The sequence below is a fragment of the Oncorhynchus nerka genome, linkage group LG9a (assembly GCF_034236695.1).
Source record: "Oncorhynchus nerka isolate Pitt River linkage group LG9a, Oner_Uvic_2.0, whole genome shotgun sequence".
NCBI classification, from domain to species: Eukaryota; Metazoa; Chordata; class Actinopteri; order Salmoniformes; family Salmonidae; genus Oncorhynchus; species Oncorhynchus nerka.
The window spans coordinates 42,545,921-42,563,626 of NC_088404.1; the positions used below are offsets into that span (position 1 = coordinate 42,545,921).

General features: G+C 45.6%; 1 protein-coding gene across 2 annotated transcripts; it reads left to right on the forward strand.

Moving 5' to 3' along the window:
* Positions 1 to 329: 329 nt before the first annotated feature.
* wfdc1 (WAP four-disulfide core domain 1) lies at positions 330 to 17,513 on the forward strand. Of its 2 annotated transcripts, none has more exons than XM_029668170.2 (7): positions 330 to 952; positions 14,753 to 14,951; positions 15,125 to 15,208; positions 15,301 to 15,441; positions 15,525 to 15,575; positions 15,677 to 15,742; positions 16,252 to 17,513. In XM_029668170.2, the coding sequence occupies exons 1-6, from the start codon at positions 833 to 835 to the stop codon at positions 15,739 to 15,741; spliced, it is 660 nt and encodes a 219-aa protein (XP_029524030.1). In that variant the 5' UTR covers positions 330 to 832; the 3' UTR covers position 15,742; positions 16,252 to 17,513. The 2 variants fall into 2 exon arrangements, with proteins under 2 accessions (XP_029524030.1, XP_029524029.1); XM_029668169.2 differs by having other exon boundaries at positions 331 to 952; positions 16,270 to 17,513.
* The last annotated feature ends 193 nt before the right edge of the window (positions 17,514 to 17,706 follow it).

The window sequence follows — 17,706 nt, forward strand, 5'->3', positions numbered from 1 at the left end:
TGTATACAACAATCATAACTGAATACAGGCATACATACACATGAACTCTAACATACAGTCCATACTGGAAATGTACTATATGCGGTCAGAATTAGCCCTCAATGTTTTTCCTACTCTCTTTAACACATACAGTACATTCCCAAAGACAAATACTATATACCCAAACTCAAGGATGGATGTCTCTCTCTCCCTCTCTCTCTCTCTCTCTCTCTCTCTCTCTAGTTACAGACACATGGGGCAACAATATCTCATTCTACACATCTTTCGGTCTTCTGTTCTCTCCCCTCCCTCCTTAGGGCTCCCTCCTCCCGCTCCCTCCCTCCCTCCCTCCTTCCCTCGCTCAGTCATAGGCAGACGTGCTTGTCCTGCCAGCAGACCGATTTAACCCTCTCCTCAGAATAACTGATGCACAGACAGCTGCATTTCACTTCCTCTCCTTGACTCCGCTAACTATCTCCCTCTTTCCTTTTCTCTCCACAGTAGCTCTATTCATTCTTTCTCCTCCTTTCCGTTCCTCTTCCTGATTTTCCCTTGCAGTTTTCCCTGCTCAGATGGCTATAAAGACTTGTCCTGTAGCAGAGCTTGTGTAATCGCTGGCTTCACAGGAACACGAGAACAGGAGCCCCTGCCTCAATACCGGCCCAATAAGGAATACCAAGCACTGGACTGAACAACACAGCGTTGGAGGGAAGGATAAAACATAAGACATACAAAGAAAAACAGGCCAACTTTTCTAAACTCCAAGGAAGAAGGATACAATACAGAATACAAGGAGTGGCAGAAGAAGTGACAAAACAGTGTGAGGAGTACAGGAAGAGTTCCGTGTTAGACCATGCCTGGCTGTCATGTCCGGACACCGCTGGTGCTCTGCATGCTGGTGCTCTGCATGCTGGTGCTGTCCTGTGGGTCAGGAGGCGCCCGGCGGATCAGGAAGAGAGGGCTTAACCAAAAGGTGGGGGTTAGTTAGAGCTGATATGAGTACCTACACTGTTTCTGCAGCAATGTGTGTGTGTGTGTGTGTGTGTGTGTGTGTGTGTGTGTGTGTGTGTGTGTGTGTGTGTGTGTGTGTGTGTGTGTGTGTGTGTGTGTGTGTGTGTGTGTGTGTGTGTGTGTGTGTGTGTGTGTGTGTGTGTGTGTGTGTGAGAAGGGAGAGGGAAAGGATGGTGTAAATACAATACATACTCTGTTTTAGCAGGGTGGCAGAGGGGTGTAGTTTGAAGGTTTCACACTGAAAACAGTTTTGGCGCTGAGGTGAGAGGAGGGTGTTAACAGTAATGTGACTATGTCTCTGTTGAAGAGCTCAGTAGAGGTGTGTATGTCTGAAGATAAACGTACTGAGTAATGTGCTTGAACTCTATCAAAAAAACTCTCACAAGACTACAAAATAGAAGGTACAGAGCAGGATGCGTGTGTGTGCGGTACGAGTGTATGTGTTTGTGTGAACCTGGTGTAAAGGATGTTAGGGTTATTGGGGCAGGAACTCAGTGGGCCTTAGCTCGTTAACTCAGCTCAGTGCAGGTTTGATTGATCATAGTTAACGAGGGCCGGTGCACTATGGTACCCCCCCCTCTCTCTCTCTCTCTCTCCCTCCCTCTTTCTCTCCCTCCCTCTTTCTTTCTCTCTCTCTCTCTCCCTCCCTCCCTCTCTCTCTCCCCCTCCCTCTCTCTCCCTCTCTCTCCCTCTCTCTCCCTCCCTCACGACCGATGGCCAAACTGACATTCTTCAAGGACACTGCTTCAAAGCCACTTTAATTGGAACATGCTGAGGTGGCCGTGACCTAATGCTTTATTCTCCAAGCCTTCCACCTCTTTCACTTCCTTCACTCTTCATTCACAACTCCATGTCACCAGCATGTGCAACACCTGTTGCCTTCCCTTGCCTTTCTTTTTTGTCTGAATAAGCCAGTAATGGTTGCAGGATGTTAGGTGAGCTTATCCGACTAGTTTAAATATTTGAGTTGTCTAACCGTACAGTGGATGGGAGTCGGTTTCAGGTTTCAAGTTGTATTAGTCGTACAGTATGTATGGGATACGCATAGTATACAACGTCCAACAAAATGGTTCCTTCAGTAGAATCTAATATTATAATAGAGGAAGGCACAATATATAGTTCAATATTTACACGTGTATTGGGGAGGGTGGGGGGTCAGTATAAACTGAGCAGTGTAATAAGTGTCTGGTAACAGCAGTTGTGATGTGTGTGTAGCACAGGAGACGCGTAGTGTAGTGTTAGCTCAGATTAGTCCAGAACTGGGGCACTGGGTCACCTCAGGTCAGTAGTCGTAGTGTAGTGTTGGCTCAGATTAGTCCAGAACTGGGGCACTGAGTCACCTCAGGTCAGTAGTCGTAGTGTAGTGTTGGCTCAGATTAGTCCAGAACTGGGGCACTGGGTCACCTCAGGTCAGTAGTCGTAGTGTAGTGTTGGCTCAGATTAGTCCAGAACTGGGGCACTGGGTCACCTCAGGTCAGTAGTCGTAGTGTAGTGTTGGCTCAGATTAGTCCAGAACTGGGGCACTGGGTCACCTCAGGTCAGTAGTCGTAGTGTAGTGTTGGCTCAGATTAGTCCAGAACTGGGGCACTGGGTCACCTCAGGTCAGTAGTCGTAGTGTAGTGTTGGCTCAGATTAGTCCAGAACTGGGGCACTGGGTCACCTCAGGTCAGTAGTCGTAGTGTAGTGTTGGCTCAGATTAGTCCAGAACTGGGGCACTGGGTCACCTCAGGTCAGTAGTCGTAGTGTAGTGTTGGCTCAGATTAGTCCAGAACTGGGGCACTGGGTCAAATCCTTCTGGCACTTTGCTCCACTGTAATTGCAGCTTAAACTGCAAAGTTCATAAGTGCCAAAGTTCTTGAGTGAGATGACTCAAATGAATTGGACTGTTTAATTAAATGATTTCATCCCATTGCCAGGCAGCCCCAAGTGACCCCTCTCCATTAGAGTGCCCACAGAGTGGTGTTTAATGGATGAGGCATGAACTCAGTATTGACTGCATGGACACCTTGTTGTGAGGCCATTTATAAGCTATTGTCAATATCATTGCCCTCGTCATTCAATCATTACACAGCTTTTAAAAGCCCAGGCATCTTATTCATGTAAACCCTTCCAGTGTGCTCAGTCTTAGCAATAGCAGCACTATGGTTTCATGAAGGCTGTGTGAGGAGTGGAGGAGTGACAGACAGTCATGCAGAAGACAGACCACAGAGAAACAGAGCATGGCCATTGTCACAGAGGGGCTCCTGTGTGAGAGCAGCAGACAGAGGGAGGGGAGGAGGGAGGGGAAAGATGGGAGAGGTGCAGGAGGCAGAGGGGCACAAGGTGCAGCTCTCTTTCTCCCTCCAGACCAGAAAAGTAGAATGAGCAGCCGGCCAGCACAGCCGGCTAGCACAGCCAGAAACATGCAAACATTCTGCTAGCATGGGGAGAGCATTTCAATAACCACAGCTGCCACTGCTTAGACAGCACCCAGAGAATGTTGATGCAAATTTTGGAGTAACACTCCTCTTATTGTGTCCCATCCAGGGGGATATAGGAATGTTTGTGATGTTCTCAACTGTACTAAATCTGTACAGTTCCATTAATTTCCCTCGATGGGGACAGGCTTTTGTCAGGCTCTGAAATTAGATTGGGCCTGCAGATGCTCAGCAAATCTTTGGCCTTCCTGTTCTGTTTCTGCTCTGGCCCATCTGCCTTGGCCTCTCTCAGCATTTTATGTCCTCCCCAGGTGATTCTCACACCTCTGTTTACCATCTTACAGCTACAGCTCTTTATCCATGGGAGCTATAAGGGAATTAATCCCATGGAATTGGGCTGTCTGTGTGCTAAAACATCAGAACGAACCGAATTGGAACAGGCATCCTAACTTTGCACATTCCAGCATGGTGGCCAAGTTCATTTACAGTATAGGCTATTCCAAGATGGCTGGACTCAATATAGCAGACAATCCCTCTATTGTAGCCAGTAAATACCACTCTGTCTATGAGGACAAAAATTGAAAATATTCGTAACAAATACAAAACATATGGCCTTGCCATACAGTAATATATTGGAAAAAATATTCTGGAAGAAATCCACAGGAGGTAAGGTATGTTTTATACTTGGTTTGACGATACTGCTGGGTAGGTCAGAGTTAATCCACTCAGTCCGCTGGCAGAGGTGGTCAGGTGATGTGGACTTTGATAGGCATTCTGAACGTTAATCCCAGTCAGATGATGTGAGCATGGTCTGTACGTTACTGTACACCATCAACTAGATTCAGCCGAAGGCCAATTTTTTCATGAGTGGATGTTCAGGGTGCCGGAACATAGCTACAGTTCATTTGTAGACTGCAAATTGAACGCAAGAAGCCCAAACAGATATAATATCTGACTAAAACATAATTTCACCCCCTCCCCACTATTTGTCTGGCTACACTCCATCTCTTTATAGACTTTATACACTGCCAGCTGTCAGTTAGAGTCGGTGCAGGAAATGAACTAAGTGCCCAGGGGCCACACAACGTCTAGAGCAAGGCTGGTCTAGAGACCTTTCACAGCACAGGAGAACTCTGCATGAAAAGGAGGCTGGATAATGCATGTAGTTATATTACATGAGAAAGGAGGAGATACCGATCCATATAGCATGCAGTTAGCGGACCGGAGCTTGACAAGCTAGCCGTTAGCAGGCCGAATTAGCAAGCAGGGAGATAGCGAGGGCTAGAGAGTTAACCTTTGGGGGACGTCGCGATGGGGTGAGTCTGTTTATTCCTCTTCATGCGGTGAGCTGGAGATACAGCGATTCAGAAAGCTCGCGGGCCTTGGCCAGCAGATGGATCTTTGGCGATGTCGCAGCGGAAAAGTCTGTTGAAACCCCCTCGGACGATTATGTCGGCGGACCAGTCGTGATGGATCGGCGGGGCTCCGTGTCGGCAGTAGAGGGTCCAGGCCAATTGGCAAAATAGGTATTGTTGGACCTCTTCGGCTAGTCGGGAGATGGGCTTAGCTCGAGGCTAGCTCCAGGCTAACTGGTGCTTGCTCTGAGACAGAGACATTAGCCAGGAGTAGCCACTCGGATTGCAGCTAGCTAGTTGCGATGATCCGGTGTAAAGGTTCAGAGCTTGCGGTAGGAATCCGGAGATGCGGTAGAGAAAAAGCAGTCTGATATGCTTTGGGTAGATGTCGCGCTGGTGTCCTAGTTAGCGTTGAAGACCGCTAGCTAGTAGCTAGTTAGCTGGCTAGCTTCTGATGAGGGTTCCGATTCTAAAGTATAGAAAAAGCAGATCCGTACCACATTGGGTGATGCGGGTTGCAGGAGAGTATATTCAGCCTGTAGTTGGAAAGTGAGATTAAAATATGTACGAAATATATACAGAAAAAAACGAGGAAAAACTATATTTACACTATACAGGACGGGACAAGACAAAACACACGTCCGACTGCTATGCCATCTTGGTATTCATTGGGATTGAGATCCGGGCTCTTCGCTGGCCATGGCAGAACACTGACATTCCTGTCTTGAAGGAAATCATGCACAGAATGAGCAGTATGGCTGGTGACATTGTCATGCTGGAGGGTCATGTCAGGATGAGCCTGCAGGAAGGGTACCACATGAGGGAGGAGGATGTCTTCCCTGTAATGCACAGCGTTGAGATTGCTTGCAATGACAACAAGCTCAGTCCGATGATGCTGTGACACACCACCCTAGACCATGACGGACCCTCTACCTCCAAATCAATCCCGCTCCAGAGTACAGGCCTCGGTGTAACGCTCATTCCTTTGACGATAAACACGAATCCGACCATCACCCCTGGTGATACAAAACCGCGAGTCGTCAGTGAAAAGCACTTTTTGCCAGTCCTGTCTGGTCCAGCGACGGTGGGTTTGTGCCCATAGTCGACGTTGTTGCTGGTGATGTCTGGTGAGATCCTGCCTTACAACAGGCCTACAATCCCTCAGTCTGAGCACTGATGGAGGGATTGTGCGTTCCTGGTGTAACTCGGGCAGTTGTTGTTGCCATCCTGTACCTGTCTGCAGGTGTGATGTTCGGATGTACCGATCCTGTGCAGGTGTTTTTACACGTGGTCTGCCGATGCGATGACGATCAGCTGTCCGTCCTGTGTCCCTGGAGCACTGTCTTAGGCGTCTCACAGTACGGACATTGCAATTTATTGTCCTGGCCACATCTGCAGTCCTCATGCCTCCTTGCAGCATGCCTAAGGCACATTCACGCAGATGAGCAAGGACCCTGGGCATCTTTATTTTGGTGTTTTTCAGTGTCATTAGAAAGGCCTCTTTAGTGTCCTAAGTTTTCATAACTGTGACCTTAATTGCCTACCGTCTGTAAACTGTTAGTGTCTTAACGACAGTTCCACAAGTGCATGTTCATTAGTTGTTTATGGTTCATTGAACAAGCATGGGAAACAGCGTTTAAACCCTTTACAATGAAGAGCTGTGAAGTTATTTGGATTTTTACAAATTATCTTTGAAAGACAGGGTCCTGAAAAAGGGACGTTTCTTTTTTTGTGGAGTTTATATACGTATATACATATAGCTTTTTTCCTGAGATATATTCTCATAGCAAATTGTTAATACATATTAATTTACTCATTAATGATAACTAAATTAGGATTACATAATGATTTACAGACAGTTTATTAATGGTTAAACCAAAGAGGCATATTTCATCATCGAGCCAAAAGCATGAACCATTCATTTAGAGAGTGATATTTCACTAGTCAAAAGCAGTCAACATCTCTGTGGTTCCCCTGCTGCTGGTGTGTGAAAAGCGAGCAGCAAGACTACCCTATTCATCGTGGTTTTTCTATGGGACTGAGAAACCGTTGCTCTTGTTTTGACAATTGTAGGTCTCTGAGATTAAAGCTGTGTGTGAATTAAGAGTTATAGTGCTATTTTAAACGGGTCCATTTGAAGAAAGCGTAAAGCTAATATGGTGATTTATCGCCACCTGTAACACTGAGTCCTGAACCAAATATTGTGTGAAATTCATTTATTTTGGTCACTAGATTGAGGTGATATGGCTTAAAGTGGCAATCAGCAGTTGCTACATACATTTTATGGGGATAAATTAATTATATGTTCCCACTGAACTTATAAATGCCTCATAAACTTACTTCATCTGTCCTACCTCATCAGAACACAAAATTTAAGCTTGTTTTACTCCGTTTGTAAACAAAGAAAATGTTAACAAACACTATATGGCCTCAAAACATGGTTAAAACTATAATGTTGATATCATGGTCAGTCCTTGCATCCATAGCTTTGTCTATGAACATGAGAGTGGTTCATTCCCTCAGCTGTTTACTGAACCAGGGGCAGGAAGAACCCTTTGTTATTGTTTCTACTGTAGATTGCTGCTTTAAAGACATTTCCTAACCATACGCAACTCCATTTGAAGACAATGCTCTAATCATTTGCTAGTTTAAAATGGTGGAAGCCCTCAATTGCAATGTCCATGCTAAAACGGGTTATATCCATCTAGAGTCCTCTATCTGTCTCTATGCTTCAGCAATAGACTTAGTTATGAACCCTGAGTTTGAGTTTTTTGAACAAATCTTGTATGTTAGTGCTGGGCTAGAACAAAGGCCTGCAGACCCCGGAGGGGCTTACCCTTAATAAGTTCAGCTGTGTTCAGGACTTCCTCGTTCAAACAAACATCTAGCAACATCTAAAAACCAAAAACATTTTCTATGCAAGCTAACATCACTGTGTGGCTGTACCTGTTTCGCGTTAGTAGGTGCTGTACTGTTAAAAATGTCATGAAATAGCTTTTAATTCAAATTCCGGTGGTTGTAGCATGGCCAAAAGCAAAGCAAAAGTAGGACAAATCCAAATCCAGAGTCCTCTATCTCTCTCTATGGTTCAGACTGTCTCCATTAAATTAATGACTCGCAAAGATTTTGCCATGTTGTGTGAAGAGCTGGAGTAAGTCAGCTGTTCTACAACACAAAATTATTAAACGTCTAGTTTTGTCTCGTCTCTCCTTACGTCAGGTCTACACCACAGGGCTGTTGAGTTATGAAACTGATCTAGATATATGTGATAGATCTGCACAGGGCTGTTGAGTTATGAAACTGATCTAGATATATGTGATAGATCTGCACAGGGCTGTTGAGTTATGAAACTGATCTAGATATATGTGATAGATCTGCACAGGGCTGTTGAGTTATGAAACTGATCTAGATATATGTGATAGATCTGCACAGGGCTGTTGAGTTATGAAACTGATCTAGATATATGTGATAGATCTGCACAGGGCTGTTGAGTTATGAAACTGATCTATATATATGTGATAGATCTGCACAGGGCTGTTGAGTTATGAAACTGATCTATATATATGTGATAGATCTGCACAGGGCTGTTGAGTTATGAAACTGATCTATATATATGTGATAGATCTGCACAGGGCTGTTGAGTTATGAAACTGATCTATATATATGTGATAGATCTGCACAGGGCTGTTGAGTTATGAAACTGATCTATATATATGTGATAGATCTGCACAGGGCTGTTGAGTTATGAAACTGATCTATATATATGTGATAGATCTGCACAGGGCTGTTGAGTTATGAAACTGATCTAGATATATGTGATAGATCTGCACAGGGCTGTTGAGTTATGAAACTGATCTATATGTATGTGATAGATCTGCACAGGGCTGTTGAGTTATGAAACTGATCTATATATATGTGATAGATCTGCACAGGGCTGTTGAGTTATGAAACTGATCTATATATATGTGATAGATCTGCACAGGGCTGTTGAGTTATGAAACTGATCTATATATATGTGATAGATCTGCACAGGGCTGTTGAGTTATGAAACTGATCTAGATATATGTGATAGATCTGCACAGGGCTGTTGAGTTATGAAACTGATCTATATGTATGTGATAGATCTGCACAGGGCTGTTGAGTTATGAAACTGATCTATATGTATGTGATAGATCTGCACAGGGATGTAGAGTTATGAAACTGATGTCATAAGGTGAATGCACCAATTTGTAAGTCGCTCTGGATAAGAGCGTCTGCTAAATGACTTAAATGTAAATGTAAATGTAAAGGAGGAGATACCGATCCATATAGCATGGCCATACGTATGACTAGTATGAAATAATCAGTGCAATCCATTTGAGCTGTATGACAGTATCACATTACACATAGTCACTGGAGAGGCTGCATGGTGTGCTTCCTGGAGTTCTCGGAATCAGGAAGTGTCAGATCTAAGAACTAGATACAAAACAGACCTCAATGGCCTGATCACAGTTTTATCGCAGTCTGCAGCCAAATTTGGTTTCTGATTGCTTTAGACCACAGCTGCAGCGCTCAGCTTTGAAAACCCTGCCCTGGAAGACAATGCTCCCAGTAAACACCAGTATAACAGGGCTGCCGGCATCTCTGTGGCCCAGCAGGAAGATACCAATAAACAATAAATAAACAATGTGAGACTGAACATCAAACAGACACATGCAGCACGGCACAGTGCATCGCAGGGTAGGGCAGCTTGGCACTCAGACAGGTAGACTGATAGACTGACAGACAGGATCCAGACACTACTTCCTCTGTTACTGAGATCTGAGGAGAAACGATGGGAACTGAGCATATAATGAACCATGGTCACTGTAACTCACATTATCCATTCACAGAGATAATCAGTCTCACTCTTGTACTTTAAACCTGGAGTTGCATTTGTAAAGATATAGGATGACATGAGGATGAAAGTGAATGGCCTACTTTGCATCCCATAATCATGTGTTTATAGGATTAGAATCATTTTGTAGACTGAACAGCATTATGACATTTGATTAGCTTCTCTTTCACCTTTCCACTGGTTTTGAGATACTATAGGTTAGGTTAATATGACTAGGCCTAGAAACCCTCAGGAGACAGACAGTCAGAAGATCTGAGAGATGCTTGTTCCAATCTGGCCAACGTAGACCATGGCTGCTAAAAGCACACATTCTCAGTATGAAGAGAACCCTGATGAAGTCAAGAGCTCAAAAGATTCACTTTGAAGAAGGTGAATCACTGTAAAGCACATAAACAATCTGGAAGTGGTCCTAAGACGTAGTCAATTGGCGTCAAATCAAGATCAATACCCTAACCAAGGCACAGCCTGAGGACGCACTGTGGTCACACTGACAGGGAGGGCCAAAAAGTAGTGCCTCTGTGTGTTGCCACGCCAACGCCACAAGTTGATTCAGTCACTAAGCCATGGTGAGACCCGGCACCCCACCCACCAGGCTGGCAGCTGATGAAGCAAACGATTTGTGTGTTTATTGCAAATATGCATTCCGTGTGTCACAAACACCCATACCAAACATTTGCTTTTAATTTTTACGGTTGATTTGCAAGAGCAGTTGCTTAGTCTGCCATATAAACAGTGCAGTTTTAACAATTTTGATCAGTCTGCAAGCACATTAACTAATTAGTGAGAGGGCATCCACTACGTGAGTAGCAGGATGCACACCTGAGTTTACAGCATCTGCTATGGGGCTCCATGCTATAGATGGGCTTTGGTTCTCTCTAGGCCAGACAATGCGGAATATTTGCATTCTGATTAACTACTGCTTGATGAAGGATGATAGAGCAGAGGAATTTGTATTGGCAGAGTGAGTCTGGTTGGCACTGTACAATACCTCAACTGGAAACCTGACCTCACTGGATCTGCTGCTGGGCCAGAGCAGCTCCTCTGTGGAATAACACTAGAAAATATGAGGAAAGTGGTGTGGTTGAATGCACATCACATACAGTGACCACAAACTTAAATAAACCTGTGTTTGACCTATGACCTCCTCCAGAGCTTACAGGAAGTGCAGCCTCTAATGGGTGAAGTTCACCACATGGGTGCATGGAAATAGTTGTAGCTTATTGAACCAAGCAAAGCAGTAAGCACAGTCATGGCTGTATTACAGATCTGATTATGTAAGTGTTTCACAAGCTCTTTACGAGCAATCACAGACCACCACTGTTCCGGAGAGGTGGGGAATGTGTGTGGGTTTGAGGCACAATCACAGACCACCACTGTTCCGGAGAGGGGGAGAATGTGTGTGGGTTTGAGGCACAATCACAGACCACCACTGTTCCGGAGAGGGGGAGAATGTGTGTGGGTTTGAGGCACAATCACAGACCACTACTGTTCAGGAGAGGTGGAGAATATGTGTGGGTTTGAGGCACGATCACAGACCACCACTGTTCCGGAGAGGGGGAGAATGTGTGTGGGTTTGAGGCACAATCACAGACCACCACTGTTCAGGAGAGGTGGAGAATGTGTGTGGGTTTGAGGCACAATCACAGACCACCACTGTTCAGGAGAGGTGGAGAATGTGTGTGGGTTTGAGGCACAATCACAGACCACCACTGTTCCGGAGAGGTGGAGAATGTGTGTGGGTTTGAGGCACAATCACAAACCACCACTGTTCCGGAGAGGGGGAGAATGTGTGTGGGTTTGAGGCACAATCACAGACCACCACTGTTCAGGAGAATGTGTGTGGGTTTGAGGCACAATCATAGACCACCACTGTTCAGGAGAGGTGGAGAATGTGTGTGGGTTTGAGGCACAATCACAGACCACTACTGTTCAGGAGAGGTGGAGAATATGTGTGGGTTTGAGGCACAATCACAGACCACTACTGTTCAGGAGAGGTGGAGAATATGTGTGGGTTTGAGGCACAATCATAGACCACCACTGTTCATGAGAGGTGGAGAATGTGTGTGGGTTTGAGGCACAATCACAGACCACCACTGTTCAGGAGAGGTGGGGAATGTGTGTGGGTTTGAGGCACAATCACAGACCACCACTGTTCAGGAGAGGGGGAGAATGTGTGTGGGTTTGAGGCACAATCACAGACCACCACTGTTCCAGAGAGGGGGAGAATGTGTGTGGGTTTGAGGCACAATCACAGACCACTACTGTTCAGGAGAGGTGGAGAATATGTGTGGGTTTGAGGCACAATCACAGACCACCACTGTTCATGAGAGGTGGAGAATGTGTGTGGGTTTGAGGCACAATCACAGACCACCACTGTTCAGGAGAGGTGGGGAATGTGTGTGGGTTTGAGAAACAATCACAGACCACCACTGTTCAGGAGAGGTGGGGAATGTGTGTGGGTTTGAGAAACAATCACAGACCACCACTGTTCAGGAGAGGTGGGGAATGTGTGTGGGTTTGAGGCACAATCACAGACCACTACTGTTCCGGAGAGGGGGAGAATGTGTGTGGGTTTGAGGCACAATCACAGACCACCACTGTTCCGGAGAGGGGGAGAATGTGTGTGGTTTTGAGGCACAATCACAGACCACCACTGTTCAGGAGAGGGGGAGAATGTGTGTGGGTTTGAGGCACAATCACAGACCACCACTGTTCAGGAGAGGTGGGGAATGTGTGTGGGTTTGAGGCACAATCACAGACCACTACTGTTCAGGAGAGGTGGAGAATATGTGTGGGTTTGAGGCACGATCACAGACCACCACTGTTCCGGAGAGGGGGAGAATGTGTGTGGGTTTGAGGCACAATCACAGACCACCACTGTTCAGGAGAAGTGGAGAATGTGTGTGGGTTTGAGGCACAATCACAGACCACCACTGTTCAGGAGAGGTGGAGAATGTGTGTGGGTTTGAGGCACAATCACAGACCACCACTGTTCCGGAGAGGTGGAGAATGTGTGTGGGTTTGAGGCACAATCACAAACCACCACTGTTCCGGAGAGGGGGAGAATGTGTGTGGGTTTGAGGCACAATCACAGACCACCACTGTTCAGGAGAATGTGTGTGGGTTTGAGGCACAATCATAGACCACCACTGTTCAGGAGAGGTGGAGAATGTGTGTGGGTTTGAGGCACAATCACAGACCACTACTGTTCAGGAGAGGTGGAGAATATGTGTGGGTTTGAGGCACAATCACAGACCACCACTGTTCAGGAGAATGTGTGTGGGTTTGAGGCACAATCATAGACCACCACTGTTCAGGAGAGGTGGAGAATGTGTGTGGGTTTGAGGCACAATCACAGACCACTACTGTTCAGGAGAGGTGGAGAATATGTGTGGGTTTGAGGCACAATCACAGACCACTACTGTTCAGGAGAGGTGGAGAATATGTGTGGGTTTGAGGCACAATCATAGACCACCACTGTTCATGAGAGGTGAATGTGTGTGGGTTTGAGGCACAATCACAGACCACCACTGTTCAGGAGAGGTGGGGAATGTGTGTGGGTTTGAGGCACAATCACAGACCACCACTGTTCAGGAGAGGGGGAGAATGTGTGTGGGTTTGAGGCACAATCACAGACCACCACTGTTCCAGAGAGGGGGAGAATGTGTGTGGGTTTGAGGCACAATCACAGACCACTACTGTTCAGGAGAGGTGGAGAATATGTGTGGGTTTGAGGCACAATCACAGACCACCACTGTTCATGAGAGGTGGAGAATGTGTGTGGGTTTGAGGCACAATCACAGACCACCACTGTTCAGGAGAGGTGGGGAATGTGTGTGGGTTTGAGAAACAATCACAGACCACCACTGTTCCGGAGAGGTGGGGAATGTGTGTGGGTTTGAGAAACAATCACAGACCACCACTGTTCAGGAGAGGTGGGGAATGTGTGTGGGTTTGAGGCACAATCACAGACCACTACTGTTCCGGAGAGGGGGAGAATGTGTGTGGGTTTGAGGCACAATCACAGACCACCACTGTTCAGGAGAGGTGGGGAATGTGTGTGGGTTTGAGGCACAATCACAGACCACCACTGTTCCGGAGAGGGGGAGAATGTGTGTGGGTTTGAGGCACAATCACAGACCACCACTGTTCCGGAGAGGGGGAGAATGTGTGTGGGTTTGAGAAACAATCACAGACCACTACTGTTCAGGAGAGGTGGGGAATGTGTGTGGGTTTGAGGCACAATCACAGACCACCACTGTTCAGGAGAGGTGGGGAATGTGTGTGGGTTTGAGGCACAATCACAGACCACCACTGTTCCGGAGAGGGGGAGAATGTGTGTGGGTTTGAGGCACAATCACAGACCACCACTGTTCAGGAGAGGTGGGGAATGTGTGTGGGTTTGAGGCACAATCACAGACCACTACTGTTCAGGAGAGGTGGGGAATGTGTGTGGGTTTGAGGCACAATCACAGACCACCACTGTTCCGGAGAGGGGGAGAATGTGCGTGGGTTTGAGGCACAATCACAGACCACCACTGTTCAGGAGAGGTGGGGAATGTGTGTGGGTTTGAGGCACAATCACAGACCACTACTGTTCAGGAGAGGTGGGGAATGTGTGTGGGTTTGAGGCACAATCACAGACCACTACTGTTCAGGAGAGGTGGAGAATGTGTGTGGGTTTGAGAAACAATCACAGACCACCACTGTTCAGGAGAGGTGGGGAATGTGTGTGGGTTTGAGGCAGGCAGGACCTCATTGACAGTGTATCACTTGTGGAGATCTCTGGCTCATGTTCACAGCCCTATTTCCCCCCATATTGAGTTACTCTTAAATTTTTCATCCCCCCACATCTTTAGAGTACTGGCAGGCATGACAGCTACATTACACTGAAAACATAAGAAATAGAAGAAGCTGATGGATAATGTTGCAACAAGTATGATACATTAATCAGTTACTGCCACCTGCTGGTCAAAAGGATAGGACAAGCACACCATTATTTATCTTCGTAGGCCTACAATAGCTATTATGTTGGAAAGGATCCAGGTCTCTTTATATTTCAGCAAATTTCTGTGCAAACAATAAAGTAAATATCTTATCTCATCTCCTCTCAGGACTATGAGTATCCGAACCAGCAGTCCCAGTCCACCCAGCACCAGAAGAACGACCGCTGCCCACCCCCACCTCAGATGCTACCGGAGCGGGCCTGCGAGGTGCCCGGCTGCCGCTCTGACTCAGAGTGTGAGCGCCACAAACGCTGCTGTTACAACGGTTGCATCTACGCCTGTCTGGAGTCAGTGCAGCCACCACCAGGTGAGCACCATAGATCTAGTATACAGTAAACAAAATCATACTTATCGACCCATTTGACAACACACATGGTCATATATAGCATGGGCATGGTTCTAACCACAAGGATATGCATTAAAGTCCTGACGATATAATTAGGATCAAACTTTTCAATGACGTGTGTTTGTGTTGACCAGTGCTGGACTGGCTGGTTCAACCCAAGCCTCGGTGGCTGGGAGGGAATGGCTGGCTTCTAGACGGTCCAGAGGAGGTACTGCAGGGTGAGTAGCCTGGAACCATTAAACCCACCTGAAGTCTACATCATCAGTATGTGTTTAGTTGACCTCTGACCTGTGTGTCCCCTTCCCAATAGCGGAGGCATGCAGCACCACAGAGGATGGTGACGAGCCCCTTCACTGTCCCACGGGCTACGAGTGCCACATCATCAACCAAGGAAACCCCGCCGTTGGCATCCCCAACAGGGGACAGTGCATCAAGTCGCGTGGTAACTCTGGTAAGGTCAGATTCAGTCAACACCCATGCAATGTAATTCTAAAAACTGCCATAAACTAACTGGAGGTGCTCTCTCTCTTCCAGACGGACGTCCCATGAGGCAAAAGTCCTACAAGGACTATAAGGATTACTTGGGTAGGTGTGATGACCAACTGTCCTGTATACTCAATCATTATTACTGCATTTGGATCAACTACTGGGGTCTCTTTTATACACCTGTCATTTCTCCACCATAGGAACTGGAAGCAGCTCTAATAATGCTGTGGCCTATGAGAAACACCACCACAAACATCTGGGATGAGGTAGGTCTTACTGGGATAGAAAACTAGATGGCATTTAGAAAAACAAATAGGACATAATATAGCCTAAATGATTTGCTAGGGCTGAGAATGACCAGGGACCTCACTATATGATATTATCACGATATTTAGGTGCCAATACAATATGTATTATGATTTGATGTTCCAAAGATATTGCTCTCTGTATGTCTGCTGCAGAGAGACTAGAGAGAGCATAAGTACATTTGTTTTGATCAATCATGGAAATGAAATACCTGAAAACATGTTGGCTCACTATTTTAAAAGATGGAGAAGAAGCTATAGGATGAAAAATACAAGCATTTTGGCACAGGTACAGTCAATTTAGCACCAGCTAAAAAGATATATTGTCCAAAATAATATTGCTCTATGTAACAGTATCGATTTTCCACTCATCAAAATGTTTTGCCTATGCCAGAGCTATCAGAGGACAATCTAACAATCTATAATAACAATTTCTGACAGATAGTAAATGCTCATACTCATCACAACAGATCAATGTCTTTCCTTAGAGCATTGGATACCTCTCCACAGAACCTCAGCTATCAGAGCCCAGATACCAAACCTCTCGTCAACAGAACACAACCAGACCAGGTCAACAGAACACAACCAAACCAGACCTGGTAACCTCACGGTGCGTTACATTTCTCATGTCTGGCCTGGGAAAAGGACGAAAACAAGCCTACATTTCCTACCTCTTCTCTAACTGGTATACTCACTTTTGTTGTAATAATGGTCCAGGCAGGATTAACACATAATACACTACTTTGAGAGACTCACACACACACACACAGAAACGTGTTGTGATTTAGTTATGGGTAAAGAATAATGGCATTATGGTTGAAGCAGAGAAAGGAATAAGACAGTAAACATCAAAGCACTTTTCTTTCAATCTCAAACTGGGAAATAAAAATTAAAAAATGCCATTATTCTATACATAATATCTAAGTAGATCCACTGCAAAACACTCCACAACTAGATGCACACACACACCCGACACCTAGGCAGACCAATGTTTCTCCAACTAATAAGTATTTTCACCAATCAGATCAGCTCTGAAAAAGATCTGTGAAAAGAAATGCGATTGCTCAAAACTAGTGGAAAAAATGTCAAAATTGGGCTGCCTGTGTAAACCCAGACATTGAATCCTAACCTGAGGCCCATTGAGGGCTGGTCAATAGAAAATAAGAACCATGTGCTGCTGTTGGCCCACTCACCCTTCAGGCGAGCAGGATGAAGGTCCCATAAACACACAGGATTTATGGTTATCAGACTGAAACCCAGAAACAGACCCAGAAACAGCTGGGGGTCAACCAGACTCCATACATTCATGTAATAACTTCACAACTACCCTCCACTCTACTGACAGCTTGAACAAAGCCTGTCTGTCTATCATAGTGGGAGAGCAAGCTAGGCCTTACACCAATGATCACATCACTTTCAGAACATCGAACAGTTCAAACTATCGAAAGTGAATCAAATTGATCCTATTCCATCCAGTATTTTCACAAAAATGTGCTTTAGTATAATAAACAGTGAGTGGTTAGGAGTCCATGTCTGTATTTGAGTACTAAATGAAATGGTGCTCAGTTCCAGGACAATAAGCGGGTCTACACACAAAGAATGAATTACACAACTAATAAGCTAGAGGTATGAACAAGATGTAACTCTGAGTGAAACAGTGATATCCAAATGTTGTCAAACTGGTGCTGTAATGTTGCTTTGTGTATTCTAAATAAACTTGGTTTGAGGCATGGTCTGTTATTCACATTATTGTACAGACCTAAATAAACTTGGTTTGAGGCATGGTCTGTTATTCACATTATTGTACAGACCTAAATAAACTTGGTTTGAGGCATGGTCTGTTATTCACATTATTGTACAGACCTAAATAAACTTGGTTTGGGGCATGGTCTGTTATTCACATTATTGTACAGACCTAAATAAGT

What these genes read in the sequence shown, in the direction of transcription:
- wfdc1 (XM_029668170.2), top strand. Translation starts at nt 833, where the DNA reads ATGCCTGGCTGTCATGTCCGGACACCGCTGGTGCTCTGCATGCTGGTG. An exon ending in GTCAGTGCAGCCACCACCAG is followed by an intron (nt 14,952 to 15,124) that starts GTGAGCACCATA and finishes TGTGTTGACCAG; the next exon opens with TGCTGGACTGGCTGGTTCAA. An exon ending in CAAGTCGCGTGGTAACTCTG is followed by an intron (nt 15,442 to 15,524) that starts GTAAGGTCAGAT and finishes TCTCTCTTCCAG; the next exon opens with ACGGACGTCCCATGAGGCAA.